Source organism: Bactrocera oleae, chromosome X (assembly GCF_042242935.1).
Source record: "Bactrocera oleae isolate idBacOlea1 chromosome X, idBacOlea1, whole genome shotgun sequence".
NCBI classification, from domain to species: Eukaryota; Metazoa; Arthropoda; class Insecta; order Diptera; family Tephritidae; genus Bactrocera; species Bactrocera oleae.
In genome coordinates this window covers 23188720-23212060 of record NC_091541.1, presented here as the reverse complement: position 1 = coordinate 23212060, position 23341 = coordinate 23188720, and the positions used below count along the sequence as shown (strand labels likewise).

The 23341-nt window shown below is 36.8% G+C and overlaps 1 protein-coding gene across 5 annotated transcripts in view; it reads left to right on the top strand.

The window, feature by feature from the left end:
• Positions 1 to 23341, top strand: part of LOC106624584 (glutamate receptor ionotropic, kainate 2) — a 1058023-nt gene that overhangs the window by 85409 nt on the left and 949273 nt on the right. For 3 of the 5 annotated variants that reach the window (XM_070112613.1, XM_070112614.1, XM_070112610.1), the window contains exon 2: positions 15138 to 15439. In XM_070112613.1, the coding sequence (XP_069968714.1) occupies positions 15166 to 15439 (274 nt within the window). In that variant the 5' untranslated portion in view covers positions 15138 to 15165. Of the gene's footprint in view, positions 1 to 15006; positions 15083 to 15137; positions 15440 to 23341 lie in introns of all 5 variants that reach the window. The other 2 variants (XM_070112612.1, XM_070112611.1) reach the window with 2 other exon arrangements.

Here is a 23341-nt window from a genome sequence, read left to right as displayed (position 1 = left end):
CCACTACTCATAGCAGACGTAGAGCTCGAGTTGCCTCGCGAAACCAGAGTGACCCTCGCGCAACTTCGTTCTAGATTGTATTGTAGCAGGTTAAACTCCTACTTATCCAGAATAGAGCCCGACATTCCAAACATATGCCCTTCATGCAATGAGGCTCCGCATGATACTAACTACCTCCATGCATGTCCAACAAACCCAAATCATTTAACACCCTTTTCCCTATGGTTCGATGTCGTCGAAACAGCCTGTTTCTCGGGCCTCCCGTTAGATGACCTCGACAACAACCAAACTATCACTTATCATCGAAGCGGGGACTAGATAACCGTTACAACAACAAGAATAGCAAGGTATTGTTATGTACAATACGGTATTTGGTAGAAATTAGTTGAGTAAGTCCTGGGATATGGAATTTCACTTAAAGTAGGGCGGTGCACCGCCCATTGTCTAATTTTGTCACAGGCTCCTATGAAATCTTTCCACGCAATATTGGATGTGATTTTAATGCTTCTGGCATGTGTACTTAATGAGTTATCTCAGCAAGTTAGGTTCATATAGCTTTAGAGGTTTGAAAGATATATACACTAATCCTATTAGGGGCGGAGCCATGCTCACTTCATTAAAAGTTTCAGCCCACAGGTGTCCATCACCACTGCAATCTCCTGTACCAAATTTTTTTATACTTAATTGGAAGATTAATTATAACGTTTTATAGGATTACTCCTATCTACAATACCGTCATCCCACTTTGACCAAGGAACCCGTGTACAAAGTTTCATGACAATATCTCAAGTTTTACTCAAGTTATAGCTTGCACAGACAATGTAGGCAGTCGCCCGGATTTCAACTCCGTTTGACAATGTCATCATTTATGTTTATATTAGTTATACAAGGTGCGTTCCAAAGTAAACAGTAAAAAAGGAACAAAGTAAACTCTTGTAGCGCCATCTATATGTCGACTAGTGCGTTAGAATCTGCTATCCTTTATCGACTTCCAGTAAAAATTTCATGACATTTCATCTATTGGAAGTGAAGTTATTGCGTTTCAGTATGTTTTTGTCATCGGTGCGAAAATGAGCTTCGGACAAAGAGCCAACATTAAATTTTGTTTTAAAATTGGTAAAACTTTTACTGAAACGTTTCAATTGATGAAACAACTTTATGGTGATGATTGCCTATCCCGTAGCAGAGTGCACGAGTGGTTTCAACGTTTTCAAAGTGGTCGTGAGGACAAAAATGAGAAAATGGCGCCTGGAGACGCCAAAAGTGAAGACAATGCAGATTTGTTTTTATGATTCCAAGGCTATTATCCACAAAGAATTTATTCCACCCGGCCAAAACGTTAATGCGGTATTCTACCTTGGAGTTTTGAAGCGTTTGGTGCGCCGTATTCGACGTGTTCGGCCTGAATATCGCAAAGATTGAAGTTGGCGTTTGTTGCACGATAATGCGCCGTCTCATCGATCTGCGCTTGTGGCCGATTATTTGACCAAAAATCACATTTTAACAGTCAACCACTCCCCGTATTCACCTGATATGGCACCATGCGACTTCTACCTTTTCGGAAAAATGCATTTGCCAATGAAAGGAAAGCGTTATGCAGACGTGGAGGCCATTCAAAAGGCTTGCACCGGCATACTGGCGGCCATACCGGGCAACGAGCTAAAACACTCGTTCGACATGCTTTTGGACCGTGCAAAAAGCTGTATTAAAGCAGAAGAAGTCTATTTTGAATAAAATTAATTTATTTTTCCGATAAAACCATTTGTTCTGTCTTTTTTTTTAAAGTCCTGTTTACTTTGGAACGCACCTTGTATATATATCTAACTCGATTAGTTTTAGGTGATACAAACAACCGTTAGGTGAACGAAACTATTATACTCTGTAGCAATATGTTGCGAGAGTATAAAAATGGTAGCGCGCTTTCAGTTATCACCTGGAAGCAAAGGAAATCATGAGAAATAAACTGTTTTGAATGGAACACAACTTCAAGAAGTAATCTTTATCATACCTGAGGCACTTGGATTGACTCAAGATGGAATGGATAATTTCTAGCGGTTGGTTAGAAAACTGCAGCAATATTTTTCATCTAAAAGGAAATCGACTTTTGAAAGCCATTTATTTTGATCCTTGAGACCTGAAAAGTTTTAAAGTCTGAGCTCATGTGTACTCATAATGAGAATGCAGAAAACTAAATGTCGATTCGGAGAAACGAAAGAGAGGAAGAGTAAAATTTCGTAGTGTGTAGGTGTGGGCTCCAGAGGCATATGGGTAACAGCATTGACTAACCAGTGAAAAATGTGAAATGCAACTTTATTTCGCAAGAATGTAAACATATAAACAAAGCTAAAAGTATGTATAAGAGACCGAAAAATTAGTTAACGAAGATACATTGTGCTGCTGAAGAAAATATATTGAAAGAAGAGAGCCGCGAACTGAATCAGTCCAGCTGAACCGCTCAGAAACGTGACTAAACAGAATGAGGAGTTTGTTTGGGGTGACCAACAGGTCAACGTTTTTAGGAAACTCAAGTAAAGTCTATTAAAATATCATCTTTCGTCTTTCTTTAACATCCGATAAATCTCTGTGTAAAACCAATTAGTTCCGAACAAGTCGGTGCAAACAATTTTTGTATAACAAAAATATATATATTGTACATATAGTCTAGTAGGTTCAACGATATCACTTTCAAAAGATTGGACAATAATAGAAATATATGAAATTGTTAGAGCCTAAACAATGAAAGTTTCCCAATAATTTGCTTGAACATAATCACCCCTAAAAAATGCCCATTCGACTTTTTTAACCCCTAAATTTAGGGTAAGTTCGTAGCACCGTGTTCAACTAATGGCCGTTTGTAACATCCAAAAGTAAGCCAGATAGATATAAAATTATATATAAACATTTAATTCCATATAAATCTTTCGCTTTACAGAATATAAATCAAGGATCAATAAAATACTTCATAAATCCCTAATCCTGTAAATTTGGACATAAGTACATTTGTTTCCGGTAATGATTTGTAGTAATACCAAAAATTGATAAAAGCGGGTCAATACTACCTAAGCTCCCCCATACCTAACATAAGAATTTTAAACCTCCGGTTCTCTTTATACCGTATTTATTTATTAAATGTTTATATTAAGTGTAAATATAATATAATACTGGAAAAGCCAAAAGTCGGCTCACGAATTACCCAGGCCCCATAATAATTTTCGTTACTCTACTAGACCATTTGCCCAATATGTCAGTCAGTGTGTGAATTATCTTTACAAAATTACATAGAAACATGTCCCTGAGTATATTTTAGTTAAGGCAGAAGTTAATAAAATCAGTCCTGACTCCTCCTAGTTCCAATATACGCGGTTCAGTGATATTTTAATAAATTTATTTATTGAAAACTGTTATTTTTTACAACGCAATTGAAAACTGTTATTTTTTATAACGAATCGCATTAGCGAAGGTCAGCTGTGATATGAAACATTTTGGAAAAGTGTGCGTGACCCCGCTTCCTAAAAGGTGGTACATTTGGGTGGGAAAACACTACGAATTTTTTTTCGGTTGGTATTCTGAAATTTTATTTTATTTTTAGACACTTGTAAAAAAATCTCTCCAAGTATGAGCTCTTAATTTAACGGGAAGGTCCTTACAGTTTCCAATTTTTTCTTGTTATCAGATAGAAGAATTCATACCCCGCTTATAACTGAAAAAATATATATATCTATTATATATAAATAAGTCGGGTTTTCCTTCCTGACGCTATAACTCCAGAACGCACGAACCAATTTCCACGAGAGAGAACTTCTCCCAGAACGAGTCACTGTGTGGTGCGCAGTTTTATCAAGATGTCCAGATGCCATTCTTCTTTAAAGAAAACGGGGAAACAGTAACTGTCAATTGGTACCATTATTTAAAGATGTTGAATGAGTGTTTTACCCAGAACTGCGTAAAAGCGTTTGCATCCAGCAATATGAAACAACAGCACACACAGCCAGACAAATTAATATCAAGAAACCCCAAGGTTTCCTGACCTGACTGCACAAGACCCCCAGACCGCAATGAACAAATATTCTAATTAGGTGTCGCATATGCCTGGCTGGGCATGGGGGTTATTTACGGCTCATAATTAAAAAAAAAAATGAGCTATATAAAATAAAATAAAATTTGCTAAATTGCATTAAAAAAGTGCTGTACAGGGGTAGTATTGAACCGATACCGCATATTATTAACAGAAAAAGTTACTAAATGAGTTTCATTAAGGTACATCACATACCATCACCAACATATGTACTTGTATATAAGGTGTAGTAAAAAGAAATCCATTGTTTTTGCATAAAATTGAAGGTTTTAATTACCATAGTTAGAATGATCCGATTTAGGTCAAATATGCGCCGATTTGCTCGATAACTTGTTGCCATTTTGAGGTTAATTTCATTATGCCTCTCTCGTAGAAGTCTTCGTTTCTATTGGCGAAAAATAGAGACAGTCGATTTTCACAAGCGTCTCTTGAAGCGAATTCTTCACCAGAAAACTTGTTCGCTATGGACAGGAACATGTAGTAATCACTTGGTGCCAGGTCCGGACTATAAGGGGGATGCATAAGAGCATCCCAACCAAGCTCCTGGTGCTACTGGCGAGTCACTATCGATGTGCGTGGCCTGGCGTTATCCTGATAGAACACAATTTCTATCCTATTGGCTAAAGTTGCCTGCTTCTGGGCAATCCTTCAGACTTTCCCACCATACACACAGCAAAACCTTTCTGGCCGTCAATCCTGGCTTTCCGCCGGCTCAGCGCGTTTCGACCACGACCGTTTTTGCTTGACGCTGTCGTAAGTAATCCACTTTTCATCGCCAGTTACCAACCGTTTCAGAAATGTGTCGGTTTTGTTGCGAATCAGTAGCGCTTCGCAGATGGAAATTCGATCCATGAGTTTTTTTATTCAAGTGGTTCCAAACGGGTGTTTGTGCAATCCTTAGCTCTTGGGAAATCGGAACAGTGCTTACATGATGCAAAATGCCAAAAGACTGTGAACCACTTACTTTCACCGATGGGGAGGTTCAGAGTGTCATCAAAAAGGCCAAATCGTCTAAACCCATTGGCCCTGACGTAATAAGCATGCTGATGCTAAAGCATCTAGGCTCGACGGAAGTAAGCTACCTCACCAAGGTCCTCAACTTTTCGATGTCCACTCTTCAAATACCCGATGTGCGGAAAGTCGGAAGAGTGGTCCCACTACTGAAAACTTGGAAACCGGCCAACAAAGGGGAGTCCTATCGCCTGATAACTCTCCTTTCCCCAGTAGTGAAGACACTTAAGGCCTTGCTACTCCCGACGTTCACTCACCACCTGAGTCTAGTAGACCCATCAGCATGGGTTCCGAAAAGTGCACAGCACCACCACAGCACTTAGCGTCATAAACGCCCAGATAGTTCATGGCCTAAACCAGAAGCCACCCTGCGAGAGGACGATCCTCGTAGCGTTGGACCTGTCAAAAGCCTTTGACACAGTCAATCACACAATGCTACTTGAGGACTTAGAACAATCAACGCTCCCTCCAGGGCTGAAGCGGTGGACCATGAACTACCTGAGCGGACGGAATTCATCCGTACTGTTTCGAGGCCAAAACCCCAAACTTAGAAGAATTAAACGGTGGGTTTCGCAGGTCGGTGTCCTCTCCCCGCTACTGTTTAATTTCTGTACTTCGAAACCCCCCAGCCACCAGAAGGTATTTCCATGACCTCGTACGCTGATGACTGCACGATATTGACGTCGGGCAATGAAGTAGATGGCATGTGCTCGAAAGTAAACTGCTATCTCTTCGACCTTTCTCTCTGCAAAGATCCTGACACTCTCCCACACTAATTCCACAAAGACCATTTTTATAGACTGTACGAAGGAGTACAGATTTGATCTAGACATTTCTGTCGATGGCATTAAAATTCCGACAGTCAACAACCCTAAAATTTTAGGTATTATATTCGAGAGCTTATGCTCCTTCATTCCTCAGACGACCGCGATAACCGCCAAGGTACAGAGCCGCAACAAAATCCTCAAATCGCTTGCCGGCAGCTCTTGGGGTAAAGACAAAGAAACGTTGTTGGCAACATACAAGGCAATCGGCCGGCCGGCCGGTCTTAAACTATGTATCACCAATATAGTCGCCTGGATGTAGTGTAACGCAGACGAAGAAGCTTCAGACTTGTCAGAACACTGCACTCCGGACTATCACGTGATGCCTCTTGATGTCCCCAATAGGACACCTGCACAGGGAGGCCCTTATGCTTTCGGTTAAAGAACATAACGAGCTCCTCTCCAAGCAGTTTCTGCTGGGGTGGCGTACTAGGAGTCAAACCACTACTCATAGCAGACGTAGAGCTCGAGTTGCCTCGCGAAACCAGAGTGACCCTCGCGCAACTTCGTTCTAGATTGTATTGTAGCAGGTTAAACTCCTACTTATCCAGAATAGAGCCCGACATTCCAAACATATGCCCTTCATGCAATGAGGCTCCGCATGATACTAACTACCTCCATGCATGTCCAACAAACCCAAATCATTTAACACCCTTTTCCCTATGGTTCGATGTCGTCGAAACAGCCTGTTTCTCGGGCCTCCCGTTAGATGACCTCGACAACAACCAAACTATCACTTATCATCGAAGCGGGGACTAGATAACCGTTACAACAACAAGAATAGCAAGGTATTGTTATGTACAATACGGTATTTGGTAGAAATTAGTTGAGTAAGTCCTGGGATATGGAATTTCACTTAAAGTAGGGCGGTGCACCGCCCATTGTCTAATTTTGTCACAGGCTCCTATGAAATCTTTCCACGCAATATTGGATGTGATTTTAATGCTTCTGGCATGTGTACTTAATGAGTTATCTCAGCAAGTTAGGTTCATATAGCTTTAGAGGTTTGAAAGATATATACACTAATCCTATTAGGGGCGGAGCCATGCTCACTTCATTAAAAGTTTCAGCCCACAGGTGTCCATCACCACTGCAATCTCCTGTACCAAATTTTTTTATACTTAATTGGAAGATTAATTATAACGTTTTATAGGATTACTCCTATCTACAATACCGTCATCCCACTTTGACCAAGGAACCCGTGTACAAAGTTTCATGACAATATCTCAAGTTTTACTCAAGTTATAGCTTGCACAGACAATGTAGGCAGTCGCCCGGATTTCAACTCCGTTTGACAATGTCATCATTTATGTTTATATTAGTTATACAAGGTGCGTTCCAAAGTAAACAGTAAAAAAGGAACAAAGTAAACTCTTGTAGCGCCATCTATATGTCGACTAGTGCGTTAGAATCTGCTATCCTTTATCGACTTCCAGTAAAAATTTCATGACATTTCATCTATTGGAAGTGAAGTTATTGCGTTTCAGTATGTTTTTGTCATCGGTGCGAAAATGAGCTTCGGACAAAGAGCCAACATTAAATTTTGTTTTAAAATTGGTAAAACTTTTACTGAAACGTTTCGATTGATGAAACAACTTTATGGTGATGATTGCCTATCCCGTAGCAGAGTGCACGAGTGGTTTCAACGTTTTCAAAGTGGTCGTGAGGACAAAAATGAGAAAATGGCGCCTGGAGACGCCAAAAGTGAAGACAATGCAGATTTGTTTTTATGATTCCAAGGCTATTATCCACAAAGAATTTATTCCACCCGGCCAAAACGTTAATGCGGTATTCTACCTTGGAGTTTTGAAGCGTTTGGTGCGCCGTATTCGACGTGTTCGGCCCGAATATCGCAAAGATTGAAGTTGGCGTTTGTTGCACGATAATGCGCCGTCTCATCGATCTGCGCTTGTGGCCTTATTTGACCAAAAATCACATTTTAACAGTCAACCACTCCCCGTATTCACCTGATATGGCACCATGCGACTTCTACCTTTTCGGAAAAATGCATTTGCCAATGAAAGGAAAGCGTTATGCAGACGTGGAGGCCATTCAAAAGGCTTGCACCGGCATACTGGCGGCCATACCGGGCAACGAGCTAAAACACTCGTTCGACATGCTTTTGGACCGTGCAAAAAGCTGTATTAAAGCAGAAGAAGTCTATTTTGAACAAAATTAATTTATTTTGCCGATAAAACCATTTGTTCTGTCTTTTTTTTTAAAGTCCTGTTTACTTTGGAACGCACCTTGTATATATATCTAACTCGATTAGTTTTAGGTGATACAAACAACCGTTAGGTGAACGAAACTATTATACTCTGTAGCAATATGTTGCGAGAGTATAAAAATGGTAGCGCGCTTTCAATTTGCACCTGGAAGCAAAGGAAATCATGAGAAATAAACTGTTTTGAATGGAACACAACTTCAAGAAGTAATCTTTATCATACCTGAGGCACTTGGAGAGACTCAAGATGGAATTGATAATTTCTAGCGGTTGGTTAGAAAACTGCAGCAATATTTTTCATCTAAAAGGAAATCGACTTTTGAAAGCCATTTATTTTGATCCTTGAGACCTGAAAAGTTTTAAAGTCTGAGCTCATGTGTACTCATGATGAGAATGCAGAAAACTAAATGTCGATTCGGAGAAACGAAAGAGAGGAAGAGTAAAATTTCGTAGTGTGTAGGTGTGGGCTCCAGAGGCATATGGGTAACAGCATTGACTAACCAGTGAAAAATGTGAAATGCAACTTTATTTCGCAAGAATGTAAACATATAAACGAAGCTAAAAGGATGTATAAGAGACCGAAAAATTAGTTAACGAAGATACATTGTGCTGCTGAAGAAAATATATTGAAATAAGAGAGCCGCGAACTGAATCAGTCCAGCTGAACCGCTCAGAAACGTGACTAAACAGAATGAGGAGTTTGTTTGGGGTGACCAACAGGTCAACGTTTTTAGGAAACTCAAGTAAAGTCTATAAAAATTTCATCTTTCGTCTTTCTTTAACATCCGATAAAGCTCTGTGTAAAACCAATTAGTTCCGAACAAGTCGGTGCAAACAATTTTTGTATAACAAAAATATATATATTGTACATATAGTCTAGTAGGTTCAACGATATCACTTTCAAAAGATTGGACAATAATAGAAATATATGAAATTGTTAGAGCCTAAACAATGAAAGTTTCCGAATAATTTGCTTGAACATAATCACCCCTAAAAAATACCCATTCGACTCTTTTAACCCCTAAATTTAGGGTAAGTTAGTAGCACCGTGTTCAACTAATGGCCGTTTGTAACATCCAAAAGTAAGCCAGATAGATATAAAATTATATATAAACATTTAATTCCATATAAATCTTTCGCTTTACAGAATATAAATCAAGGATCAATAAAATACCTTATAAATCCCTAATCCTGTAAATTTGGACATAAGTACATTTGTTTCCGGTAATGATATGTAGTAATACCAAAAATTGATAAAAGCGGGTCAATACTTCCTAAGCTCCTCCATACCTAACATAAGAATTTTAAACCTCCGGTTCTCTTTATACCGTATTTATTTATTAAATGTTTATATTAAGTGTAAATATAATATAATACTGGAAAAGCCAAAAGTCGGCTCACGAATTACCCAGGCCCCATAATAATTTTCGTTACTCTACTAGACCATTTGCCCAATATGTCAGTCAGTGTGTGAATTATCTTTACAAAATTACATAGAAACATGTCCCTGAGTATATTTTAGTTAAGGCAGAAGTTAATAAAATCAGTCCTGACTCCTCCTAGTTCCAATATACGCGGTTCAGTGATATTTTAATAAATTTATTTATTGAAAACTGTTATTTTTTACAACGCAATTGAAAACTGTTATTTTTTATAACGAATCGCATTAGCGAAGGTCAGCTGTGATATGAAACATTTTGGAAAAGTGTGCGTGACCCCGCTTCCTAATAGGTGGTACAATTGGGTGGGAAAACACTACGAATTTTTTTTCGGTTGGTATTCTGAAATTTTATTTTATTTTTAGACACTTGTAAAAAAATCTCTCCAAGTATGAGCTCTTAATTTAACGGGAAGGTCCTTACAGTTTCCAATTTTTTCTTGTTATCAGATAGAAGAATTCATACCCCGCTTATAACTGAAAAAATATATATATCTATTATATATAAATAAGTCGGGTTTTCCTTCCTGACGCTATAACTCCAGAACGCACGAACCGATTACCACGGTTTTGTATTCGTTGGAAAGGTCTCGGGCTCCGTGAGGTTTATAGCAAAAAAAATTCAGGAAATATTTCAACAGAAAAGCGGGAAAATCTTTTTTCACATACAGCGCCATCTCTGATACATAGCATGTACTACAAACCAATATTTTAAGTAGATGGCGCCGGTGCGTGATACATTGTTTGACAGCTACTCATTGTTCTCTGCTCAGTTAATTTCATGTGACAAACCGGTATTGTGTTCACTGTGAAATTGTGAAAAATAAGTTATGCGTTCCCTAACATTTCAATTGGAACCCATCAAATCAATCACGTGTATTGTGCAAATTTTTATTCAATTTCAACAACAGGCATTTGTCTTTAAGGTGGTAAGTTGAACTGTATAAATTATGTGGAGCGTGCATTTGAGGTTAAATTCACCACTCTGTCCATAGTCCAAAATGCCTAGAGGACGACGTGCCAACATCGGCCGCCGCACAAGCATGCAAGTCAGCAACAAGTGTATTCACAGAACTTAAGCAAAGAAAGACAAAATATTATATAATAAGTGAAAATGGCCGATTTTGACAACGCGTGAGCACACGAAGTTCATTGGCATCATACAATCGCTTGGCATTCCAATCTGATCCCACTGCGAACTAAAGTGATGATGCAAACTTAGATATTGGACCAATGACGACTATATGCCGATATTGCAATGCGTTAAAGTTCAAAAGAGAAACGGCTGGATTGTGCTGCGCAAGTGGAAAAGTCAAACTGGATCCATTACTTACACCACCACAGCCACTGAAACCATTGTTCGATGGAAGTGATCCCGATTCCAGCCATTTTCTTCAACACATCCTTGAATACAATAACTGCTTTCGCATGACAAAAAAAAAAACACCATCACACGATCATAAGTTACACCGTATTCTTCAACAAATGATTGTTTGCAATTACAGATACAAGGACAAATATATCATTTGCATGGTTCAATGGTGCCAACACCAGATGAACCGCATGAATTTCTGCAAATATATTTAATTTCGTCAATGGTGGATCAGCTGAATGAGCGGTGCAATATACAGGGAACACAACAGTTAAAGAGACGAATTATTGAACAGTTGCAAGCATTTTTTCACGCTAATAATGCTGTGGTTAATATGTTCAAAACAGCATTGGAACGAATGCCTTCGGATACGCACAAATTTGTCATAAGAGCGGATTGTACCCCAACAACTTTCGTTGTAGATTTACGTGAGTACCTGCCGGCGACGGCCTTACCTCACGGTGTTCAAAAACACAACGTATCAATACAATGCGTTGATCAGCGCCCCAAACAATACGAGCTTTTTGCAAGTATTTATTTCGATACCAGTGGCAGTGTGTCTGGGTCCACACTACCATCTTGGTGTGATTCGAGGCCGACCTAAAACCTCTTCCGTTTTCGGGTACGGCACCCAGTTACTTGTGCAACTTCTTTTTTCGAACTGAAAATTCAGTTCTTCCAGCATTTAGGTTTAAACCACAGCCACCACGATACTCCCCACAGGGCCGAACCCAATGAGCAGATTGAACAGAAGTCCAAAGGCTTTCTGCTCCCCGTGGTACCGGAAAGTCTCCGGTCAGACTGCGTAGCCTAAACTACTGCCAGTTGAGCTCCCCATTACTCAAATGACTGGTGACATTTGTCGCTTGAACTTCAAATGTCTTTTTATTCGCTTTTTTCATTTAAAGTGTTTCTAATATCAGTTCAAGCTGAGTATTATAGCACTATCACTCCACATACTATGCTGATATTACTGAGCAAGGTATATAATAACAGTCATAGTGCATATTGGCTTTTAGTCGCCTTTTACGACAGGCATGCCTTGCCGCGGGCATATTCTATCCCCTGCCCGCAGGGGTATTGTACCCCAACAGGTAAACATGTGCGAAGATTCAATGCACCCATCGTTAATAATGTTGCTGCAATTATTGTTGGCAGGCAATTTCAGGCAGACGTTGCCAGTAATTCCCCGTGGAACGGCTGCAGATAAATTGAATGCTTGCCTGAAGGCATCACCTTTATGGACCACTAATATGAGAGTTCAACTTCAAAATGATCAAATTGCTGCACAATTTTCCAAACAATTGTTAGCTGTTGGAAATGGAAAAGTCCCAGTTGATGCGACATCTGGATTAATTACTCTTACCAACGACTTTTGCCGATTTGTAGACTCTCAATTAGCTATTTTTGAAAATGTTTTCCCAACCATTAGTGCGAATTATCAGAATTATGCTTGGTTAAGTCAACGAGCAATTCTTGCCGCAAAGAATAATGATGTACAGGCACTGAGTTTCACCATTCAATCAAAAATTGCTGGCGATTTGGTGACATACAATTCCGTTGATTCCATAACAAATCCCGATGATGTAGTAAATTATCCAAGGGAGTTTTTGAACTCTCTGGAGTTACCAGGATTTCCACCACATAACTTGCAACTCAAAGTGGGTACAGTTATTATGATATTGCGTAATTTGAATTCACCGCGACTTTGCAACGGTACTCGATTTTCGGTAAAAAGACTTATGCCGAATTTGATTGAGGCAACCATTATTAACGGAAAGTACGCAGGTGAAAATGTATATATTCCTCGGATACCAATGATTCCGACTGATCTTCCGTTTGACTTCAAACGATTGCAATTTCCAGTTCGCCTTGCGTTCGCAATGACAATTAACAAGTCGCATGGCCAATCGCTTAATGTTTGCGGGATAAATTTAGAAAATCATTGTTTTTCACATGGGCAGTTATACGTTGCGTGTTCACGAGTTGGGAAACCATCCGCTTTGTTTGTGTTAACGTCAGACCAAAAAACAAAAAATGTGGTTTTCCAAAGAGCACTTCAATGAAACGGATAATTTGCGGACACGTATAACGCTTCGATTCAGTATTTACTTTGGATCCACTTTCATTTACTTAGAGAAGTTCAACTAAATAACACTTCATTTTTGTAATCGAAATGAATTCATTACTGTTGTGAAATGAAATAAAATTTTTCCTTTCCAAATATAAAACAAAAAAAAAAATGTTCTTCATCTTTTAATCACCAAACGAAATATTACATAAAACGAAGCCATCTGGTGGCGAAACGGAGTTCGCCAGGTTTGCTAGTCGATTCATAAATTCTGTGGGAAATCGAATTCTCTAAAAAATGGTCTCTTACGATTCTTTCGTTAACCTAACTGTTTAAAAGATACTAACGGTTGAAGGTTAATTCTTTTAAGGCAAATTTTTCCTTCTCTTATGCGTTTTATAACTTAATGAAGAAAAATCATTTTAATTTGCAAAACTTATAGTTTTGTAGGAAATTAAAGTTTTTTTTAACCGAAAATTCGATACACTTGTAACTTGCAAGAATCGAAGCAAGTCAGGTGTTGGCAAAACTTTATATTAAACAAGTACGGAAGGGCTAAGTTCGGATGTAACCGAACATTTTATACATTCGCAAAGTCAAATAGTATACTCGTTTGAGATTTCTTTGTGGATTGACTGATATTTTCGGTAGAAGGTCAACTATAGGCACTGGGGTCCACATATTAAGTACTTAGGGGCTTGAACAGTTTTGGTTCGATTTAGACAATTTATAGGAGCAGTTGTAAAGATATATCTCAAGAACTGTTTGACCAATTTCGACCAAATTTGGTGTTTGCGGTTACCAACCACGCCTGCTTCCCTTATGACAAACTTTTAAATTCCATCTGATTCTTTCACTTTGCAGTATACAAATCAAACAACAATGAACTTACCAAAATAAAACTTTTCAAAAATAGTACCCACAAAGTATTTCATCTTACCTCCAATCGGACAATAACTTGTCAAAGAATCAAACACCAAATATGTGGACCCCATCGCATATGAGTGATTTTTTATCGAACGTAGCCGTCAATCTGTGAGGTCTAGTATTGAAATTCGAGGAGAATGTTTTTGTGATGACCTTGCGCCGAAAATGGGCAAATTCGGATCAATATTTCCCTTAGCTCTCATATACCTAATATAAATATTTTCGAACTTCCGGTTGACTTTATAACGCATCTAACGGCCAATATGTAAGAAATCTTAATGAAATTCAAAAATACTCTCTTTCTAATAACAGTGTATCCTCGCGCTTCAACAAGTATAAGTTATGTACGGAACTTTCAAACATCCGTTTGACTTTATAAATTATATATGGGTCGGTCTGTGAGGTTTCGTAATGAAATTCAGAGCGCCTTTAATCTTATTTCATAATACCAAAACTAGATTAAATCGATTTAAAATTATCCTTCCCCTCATATGACTTATATGAGAAAATTTAAAAAATGTATATAGAATATGATATATAAGAATTTTAACTTCCGATTGGCTTTATATCGGTCGATATGTATGATGTCTTAGCAAAATTAGGTGAAAGTAAAATATTTGGATATATTTATTTATTTATTTATTTTATTTTTTATTTTTATACTATGTACAATAATTTTCATTAGTCCCGATTTATGTATTAAATTTAGTTTTGATTGAGTTTATATCACATATATCTCTTTTGAATTAATTATGTTGAACTTAATATTAATATTTTGGACATGCATAATATAATAAGTCCCCACGGTTATTGCGCCTCTATTGTTTGCTTACTTGAAAACCTTCCAAAATTTGTGATATATTCTTGAACGATCGTACTAACATTTTTTGAAAAAACAATAATAATTTTTTCAATATTTTACAAATATCTCCCTTAATGCAATCAAATTTAATAAATATCGAATGAACTTTGTGTTATTTTAGTCCATAACGGTCTTTTTTTTTGTTCTTTGATATTTTGCATGTAGATTGAATAAGTTTTTATTGTCATTCTCTTCTTTTTAGTATATAATTCGGTTCATCCATGAATTGGAAATTCGAATTTTTAACGTAGCGATCTTCACCGCTGCCATTGTAATAAGTAAATTGTGTCTTAAATGCTATAAATATGTAATTTGGAAAATATTTACTTTTAGGATCATTATTTTATTGCTGTTGATCGTTATGGTATTTCTTCGAGAAGTTACGAAATGTCATTTGGTATTTATCACTACGCCAAACCTCATAATGAAAGACGACATGGTGATGATCAACTTAAAACAGATTAGGCTAAATTCAAACCCCAAACACAATAATTTTGTATGTTTTAACCTTCGTAGTCTCGCAGGATATGAGTCTTTACTTAAGCGCTACAAGTTATCTGTTTCACACATACTTCTAGTCTACTATTTATGCAACTTTTTATGCGCAGCATCGTTACCAGCAGTAATCCCTTTAGGTAAGTTATTAATACTTATCACAGGTAAGTAAACTAGCATTCAGAAAATATTTTCTGTTAAACGCGACGAGTCCGGAATAAGTCTGCGATACCTCGCAAAGGAATATGTGACTAATACCATATTTGATGTTTTTATATGGAACGAACTGTTACCTTTTGTTTGAGCATGTCCTATGAAGAGACTAATTTTACCCTTTTGTACCCGAATACCTACAAAAAGAGACTAATCGTTTTCAACCTCTTACGGACCAGGCACTTGTTACACCATGTACTGACACTAGGCTGTTTTTATACAATTAATCAACATACAAAACAAATACAATTTAATATTTTGTGATTAAAAAAATATATATAATACATTTATTTTTGTTATTATAATAAAAAACACTAAATAAGTTTAAAACTTAAATTCATTTGTACATTTATGAGATTAGAATCTGTAGTACATTAAAATTCCAAGTTTGAAACTTAAATAAATGTGTAAATTTGTATGATAAGAATATGCAATACTTGAAAAGTTTAAAATTAGTTAAAAGTTTAAAAAAAATGTTTAAATTAGTTTGTTTTTAGTTTTTCCCTATAAATTTTTTTATAATGTGTCGCCTTTTCAAAATGCAGGTCTTTCCTTAGGCACTCTTTAAGCATTAAACCTTCTTAAGATTGTTTGGATATTGCTCCTGTCAAAATTAGAAAAAAATTTTGGAAAGTCTTCCTCAGCCCAATTTTTCTATGGGAACCTTCGACATTTGTTAGCTGTATGACTTCCGTTTGCATGATGCGGGATTCTTTATATTGAATTGTAAAATTGATAAAATGATATTCTCAAGAAATGAAAGCAAAAGAAGTTAATAGTATTATTATACGAATATCAGTGCTAAATGTTTTTAAACCATATATTGTGTATCTTTATTGGCCGTTGTAATAATGGTCTCCATCTGTTGCAACTCAGATATGCTACATTTCGGAAAATATTATAATATAATATTTTTGGACTGGTGCCGTTTGAGATTTTTGACGCTCGGTAGCTACTTTCTATCACGCTATTGCATCCATAATGGTTGCGTTTTGCGCTTCCATTACTGTTTGTAGTTGTCCTATTTCGCCATTAAGGTCATCAATTTTCATATCCAAAAGATCGCAATGCTGACAGCATACTGCTTTCGTTTATTCCTGTTTTTTTTACTAACTTCAATATGAATTGACGCAGTTACAAGTTTTCTATTATTATCAAGTTGACATAAGCTAACGTGTTTACGAATAAACGTATACATACCTAAATATGTAGAAACTGCGACAAGTCCGGGATAATTCCGCGATTCGTCGCAAAAAGCAGCTTTGAAAAGAGCAAAAAGTTAGTTTTATATAAATCTTTATATAGGTATATCAATCTTCTGTACGTGTGTTTGTATTTGAACTTCTTCTAAACGGCTGGACCGATTTTGATGAAATTTTTTGTGTGTATTCAAGGGGGCTTGCGAATGGTTTAGATTCACAATTCGATCAACTAGATTAGTTTTTAACAACTATTTTATTTATTTATAAATTTTTGTTGATGTTAGAACGTTTTAAAAAGAATTCCGGCAGACCGCGCTCCAGTCGTGTCAGATATTCAAAAGTATATTTAAGTTTCAGGTGCACCTGGTGGATGACGCTGAGATTAGATTCTTAGATAGCATAAGTATAGTTAAAACTATGAAGACTATAGACATGTGTATGCTGTATAATGTCTAAACATTCATACTGCTATGCTACACTATACGATACATATCTGAATGAAGATTCATAAAGGATAGTTCGGCTGAACACATTTGTTACTTTTTGGTACATCCATTGCTCTCTTCTTACGGATGTTATTTTATTTTGAAATTTGTTACTGTTTCGAAGTACATATTTTGCATAATTCTTTATAAAATTTTCTTAACTTATTTTTTTGTCACAAGGTGGCATACTTAAAACGCATTATCCACGCAAAGTTTTACTCCGATACAATCAATGTTGCTTGCTTTGCATAGTGGAAAGTGGAAAAATTCGATGGAATTTAAAATGGTGTTATATGGGAAGTAGGCGTCGTTGTAATCCGATTTCGCCTATTTCCGCACTATAACATAGAAATATAAAAAGAATGTTAGGTATATGTTATGGTTAAGCAGATCCCAAGATATGGGGTTTTACCTAAAAGTGGAGGGTGCCACGCCCACTGTCTAATTTTGAACGCATTTCCTAAAAAATCATTTCATATCATCCCGAAGATAAAATTTAATGTCTCTGGTATTTTTAGTACTTGATTTATCGCGCTTTTAGTAGTTTTTAACAGTACCGTTATAAGGGGAGTGGGTGGGGTTGCCACCCGATTTCTTCCATTTTCAAACTGTTGACAGAGGTGCTAAAACAATTTGTATTCAGTAAATTTTGTTATTATAGCATTAGCGGTTTAGGAGATATGCACATTAAACCTATTAGGGGCGGGACCACGCCCACTTTAAAAAATACTGCAGATGCCCCTCCCTATTGTGATCCTGTATACCAAATAAGAGTCTTGTATCTTGTTGTGGAGCTTAGTTATGGCAATTTATTTGTTTTGAATAATGGCGTTCTGTGGGCGTGGCAGTGGTCCGATTACGGCCATCTGCAATACCAACCGTCTCACGGTAGCAAGAAACATGTCTACCAAGTTTCATAATGATATCTCAATTTTTACTCAAGTTAGAGCTTGCACGGACGGACGGACAGACAGTCACCCGGATTTCAACTCGTCTCTTCATCCTGATCATTTATATATACATAACCCTATATCTAACACGATAAGTTTGAGGTGATACAAACAACCGTTAGGTGAACAAAACTATTATACTCTGTAGCAATATGTTGCAATGGTATAACAAGTAAGGAAGCTTTACGTTTTGTTCTAACCGAACAATTGATGATCTCGCAATTTTCAGTGTTCAAAGGCGGGAAAATACTTTAAGGTCTTGGCTTCAACATTCATTGCTCGACGAAAAGGTGAAAGGATTACAATCAAGTTGAGTTGGTATTAAAATCAACCTATATTAGGTATATGAGCAAAATTCGATTTGGGGCAGCGAGATAGAATAAAGCTATGTACCGAATTTGGTTGAAATTGGTAAAGCAGGTACGGAGATGTGGAATAGGTATAACCTAAAAGATGGCGGTGCGACACTTATTATATAGTTTTGACACCGGCTCCTATATCGTCCTCCAGTACCACATAGAATTTAAAATTAATGCTTCTGATGTATTTAGTTAGTAACTAGTCGAATCTTAGAGCAACGCCAAGTCAGGCAACAACGTTATTTTATATTTACTGCCCACAGACTTGTTCTGTTGGCAACTGGAGCGAAGTCAGCTCTTAGAATGGAAAATCTCCCAACTAATCGTCTGTAATTAGGGACATTCTAAAATACTTAATAAGTTTCCATTCCGACCCAATTCACAGGTTTGCATAGTTATATGAAATCAAACATAAATTCGCTTCCCAATAATGCCGTCCCTTCCAGATAAGAGTGGGAAAGGGTGGGTGAGGTGGACAGGGGCATACGGATGTGTCCGAACCATGTATTCGAGGGTGAGGTGTTGTCTTTTAAGTAAATTTAGATACGAGATTCGCTGGCTTTGAAATTGATCACTTTTCAATTAATACAAGCGGAGTTACAAATTTAAATGGAATTAACAATACTTTAAAGTTAAAAGATGTTGTAAATATAGACGGCCGAGGAAAAAAAGAGCGAAACTCCAAACGTTATCGTGCGACCGCTGTGTCGAAAAAGCGGCCGGGTTGATTCGCCGTCCATCCTTTTATTAATGTTGGTGTGGCCCGGCCTCCTTAGGCGAATACTTAAGTAGTCGCTAAAGCTGCTGCAAGGTGACTACCACGTTGCTGAGGCCTGTCGTGCGGCGAAATTGTGGCCTTAATGGTAGGTGCCGCGTCGAGTGGGGCGTCGGGCTGCGATTGGTGCATTCGTTGCTGTGGTTGCTCGGGGCACAGAAAATCAGTGATGCAACGGGCATTTCAGCGTCCATATAAACCTGTGTAGAAAAAGATTATATAGATTATAAATTTGTTGCATTAAGACTTTTGTTCCACGGCATGTGGCATGAATGGGTCGCAATTTCGATCGAGCTTTTATGTACTTTGGTTGTATTGTTTTATGATTTTTAATTTTGGCAGTTGTTTTAACAGAATTTTGTCAATGTTTCGTTATTATCGGCGGTTGGTAAAAAAATATAATTTTACGAGCGGTCTAGTTAACGTTCCGCTTTGCATATGTAGATCGACTACTTGGATATGACCGTGGGAGCCATAGTAAAGCCTTTATATGCGGCGAGGCCGCCACTTTATAGGGTGAGAGACAATCATAATGAATTAGTACACAATCTCCAAACTTGGATGCTTTTTCTGATGTTTTCCATCGAAATCTCTTGGGGAGGTCCTTTCAATATTCTTCTTTCCTTCGCGGCTGTAATTGTGATGAAGAATTTTAATTCTCTTACATCGATTTAATAAGGATATCCACTCCACGCCTGCCTTAGGTGTGGCTAGAATGGGTGCTCTTTTGAAAAAGTGCCCTGGAGTTAAGGCTGCGAAATCTGAGGGATCTCGCGAGAGTGTTGTGATGTCTTTTTCGACAGTAGATGCAATTAAATTTGCTTTTGCAATTTTTATGAGTATGCGAATGTGACAAGCAATTTGTACATAATCTTTTTGATCTTATAAAATTGTTTCTTTCGTGAATTTTAAATTTTTGAAATATCTCGCAAGATTGTAGTTTATGCCCTCTTGTGCATAGTTCGCATGACGTATGTTTATTCTGTTCGGATGTGAACGATTGCGTGTTTAATTTGTTATTTTTGTTTTAATTAGCTATTTGTCTACCCTTTCAGCGATTTCGTACTGGATAGTTAGGAAGTCTTTCATTTGTTGCCACGTGGGGCATTTCTTTCGTGATGAGAGCGATTGCTCCCATAAAAGTAACGATTTTTCTGGTAATGCGGCGGTGCATATGTTTACCAGAATAAGGTCCCAGCTGTTTATGGGAACATTTTGTGTCGATAAAACCGACAAACAATTAGAAATAGTGGATTTTATTCTAATAAATTCTTCACTTGTTTCTTTTTGAATTGTAGGCAAGTTTATTAGTGTCGTTACTTGTTTATCGACCAATATTCTTTTACTTGTTACTTGTTTATCGGCCATTCTTCATAACCTCTATAAAATGTTTCTGTGTTTCACATGCGGGCACGTCGAGTTGGATGCCTGAACTTGCCTCTTGATTTTGTACTTGTGGCAGCTCTACTTTCGGATGTGGAGTAGGTGCAATAGCTTTTATTAGCTTTAACTGATCGGAGATCATAACTTTTGAAGCTTCGTACTGGTCTAAGCAGTTTTCATATTTGGCGTAAGTCAATGATTTAAAATTTAGTGGTAGATCTGAATCGTCAGATTCTACTATGGCGTCATGAGCCGCTTAGAGACGAGTCCAAAAATTGTTAAGAGTTTGCCTTTTTATTTCTAATAGCGATTCAGAGATGTCTTGAATCGATGATGATGAAAATCGAGTGCAGTATCGTATTATTCTGTCACTCTCGGAAATGAATTTGGCAACCTGTTTTGAGCGTGTAGCTCCTGCAGGTGTAGTTTGATTTTTGTCATCATTAAACATTTTTGTTATGTTATTTATTACTATATGTGTCAAAGTTAATTAAATTTTTCTCAGTCTAAACTGATTTAAATTTAGCGATATATGATAAGTCATACCGTTTTTTTTTGTTTTGCAAAACTTTATTTAATTTAATGATTAAAAAACCGCACTTTACATTTAATTATAATTTTAATGTCCTTATGTTGATGTATTTAGGTACAACCTAATACCCGGACTTGTATGTATATATTTATGTGCTCGTGAAATTGAGAGCTCGTTGAAGAGATCAATACACTTTGTACATAAGTATGCACGGTTTGTTTGTGCGTATGTATGTTTATTTTTTAATGCAATTGAGAACTCGTTGAAGAGATCAATGCCCTTTTTTTTTGTATGCAATCCTGCTTGTTTTTGTTTGCCAAAGAACAAGGGGTATTGCCGGATAATTGCCTATGACTTAAAATATATAACATGTAAAATTGTATACACCAATATATGTAACATATGTTTGTAAGTATGCTGTTGGAATTTTTTTTTGTTTAACCACGCTTTTCGTTTTTTAATAAATTATTTATTGTTAATATTTTTTTTTTAATAATTTATTTGTTTACTGACCGTCTATTTGTTTTTGAAATAATATGTAATTTTTTCAATTATTTCATAAAATTTCCAAATTGACCCTATGTATTTAAGGTATAAGTTAAGTTTTTTATTTATTAAATTGTTTTTTAAAAATAAGCGGACTTATTTTGATGTTATTTTAAGACAAAATATAATTAATTTCTTAACTCTAAATTAAACCTAAGTCCGTACCGCGTCAAGTTGCCTAAAGTTACGGCGTCAGCAGTCGATCGGACGCGCGTGTGGAGTCGTTAACTTCATATCGCTGATGCAGCGTCAGCAATTGGTCGGTTTCGGTTCAAGTTACTGACAGATGGTGAGAATTGGCTGACCGTGTGAACTGCTGTGTTATCTCCTCCCCTCTTAAATATGATCGTCCTCGATCATCAATAAAAAGGTAAATTGGTAAATTTTATATGGTTTGGAAAATTGTTATTTGCTACTGGCTCGTGTTGTAGAATATTACAACATGTGTTCCATTTACTTCTTGAGTTGTCCCATCTGCTTCTATCTTTCCATTGAATTGATTTAGTGGTATTATTCCTGTTTTGGTTTCTTCTTCTGTTGGCACGTCATTCCCGTTTGTTAATGTACATGTGGAATTTAAACTATTTACTATTCTACTTATACATTCATCATTACTTAAATTTATTAAATTTGTTTCTTTACAAATGGCTTGTTCATTAATATTTTCACAATCATTTTTAATTCCGTATATTTTATCTATCTATATCTTCCTTTTAGAATTTCTTTGTAATCGGTTTTAATTATAACATTATTTTCTTTTTTAACCGGTCTTATAATTATTCTTTTAAATGTTTCGTATAATGTTAATGGAATTTTTATAATGTACAAGATAGTCATTTCTTTACTTAATACATTTATTTTTGAAAATTTTAGTGCTTCTTCGGCATTTTTAAAAGGCATTTTTTCTTCTTTTAGCTTCCTTATGGAAAGTTTAATTTCGTCATTGAGTTTACTATATTCTTCTTTGCCCATTGAATGGCATACTTTATATTAATTAATTCCTCTTTTATCAATCTGATTCTATTCTGTCATTTCTGTTATAGTGTCTTCGTCTTTTTTGTATAGTATTTAGCATTTTATTGACAATATTTGTTATATTATTTATACGTTTTTCAAATAAATTGTTAATAATTATTTGATTATTATTATTTTGGTTTAGATTATTCAAATTATCGTTTATGATATTAAGATCATTGTGATCAGGAGATCCGGCTATATATTTCCATGCCGTTCCTAGTATGTCAATTGATCTTCTTCTTTTGCTGTTTTCTATGGGTTTAAGGATTTCGAATTTTGGGTGGTTTCGTGTTTGAAAAGTCTCGTTTGGTAATTGTGTGTCTGTGAAAACTGGGAAATGGTATTTCGAACTTATAGTTGTCTTCGACACCGAGTAGTATGAATAGCTGATTTTTGAAGGCATTTATTGGTGCTTCTGTGGCTGGGATAAGCCGATGTGCGGAACTTTCGTCGCTATGGTCAGTAGTCGTTAGAGTAATAACGTCAGTCTGTGAAGGTCTCGATAGCGCGTCGGCTACCACGTTTGTCTTTCCTGGTTTGTAGTTCATTTCATAGTTGTACTTTTCAAGGATGCATTTCC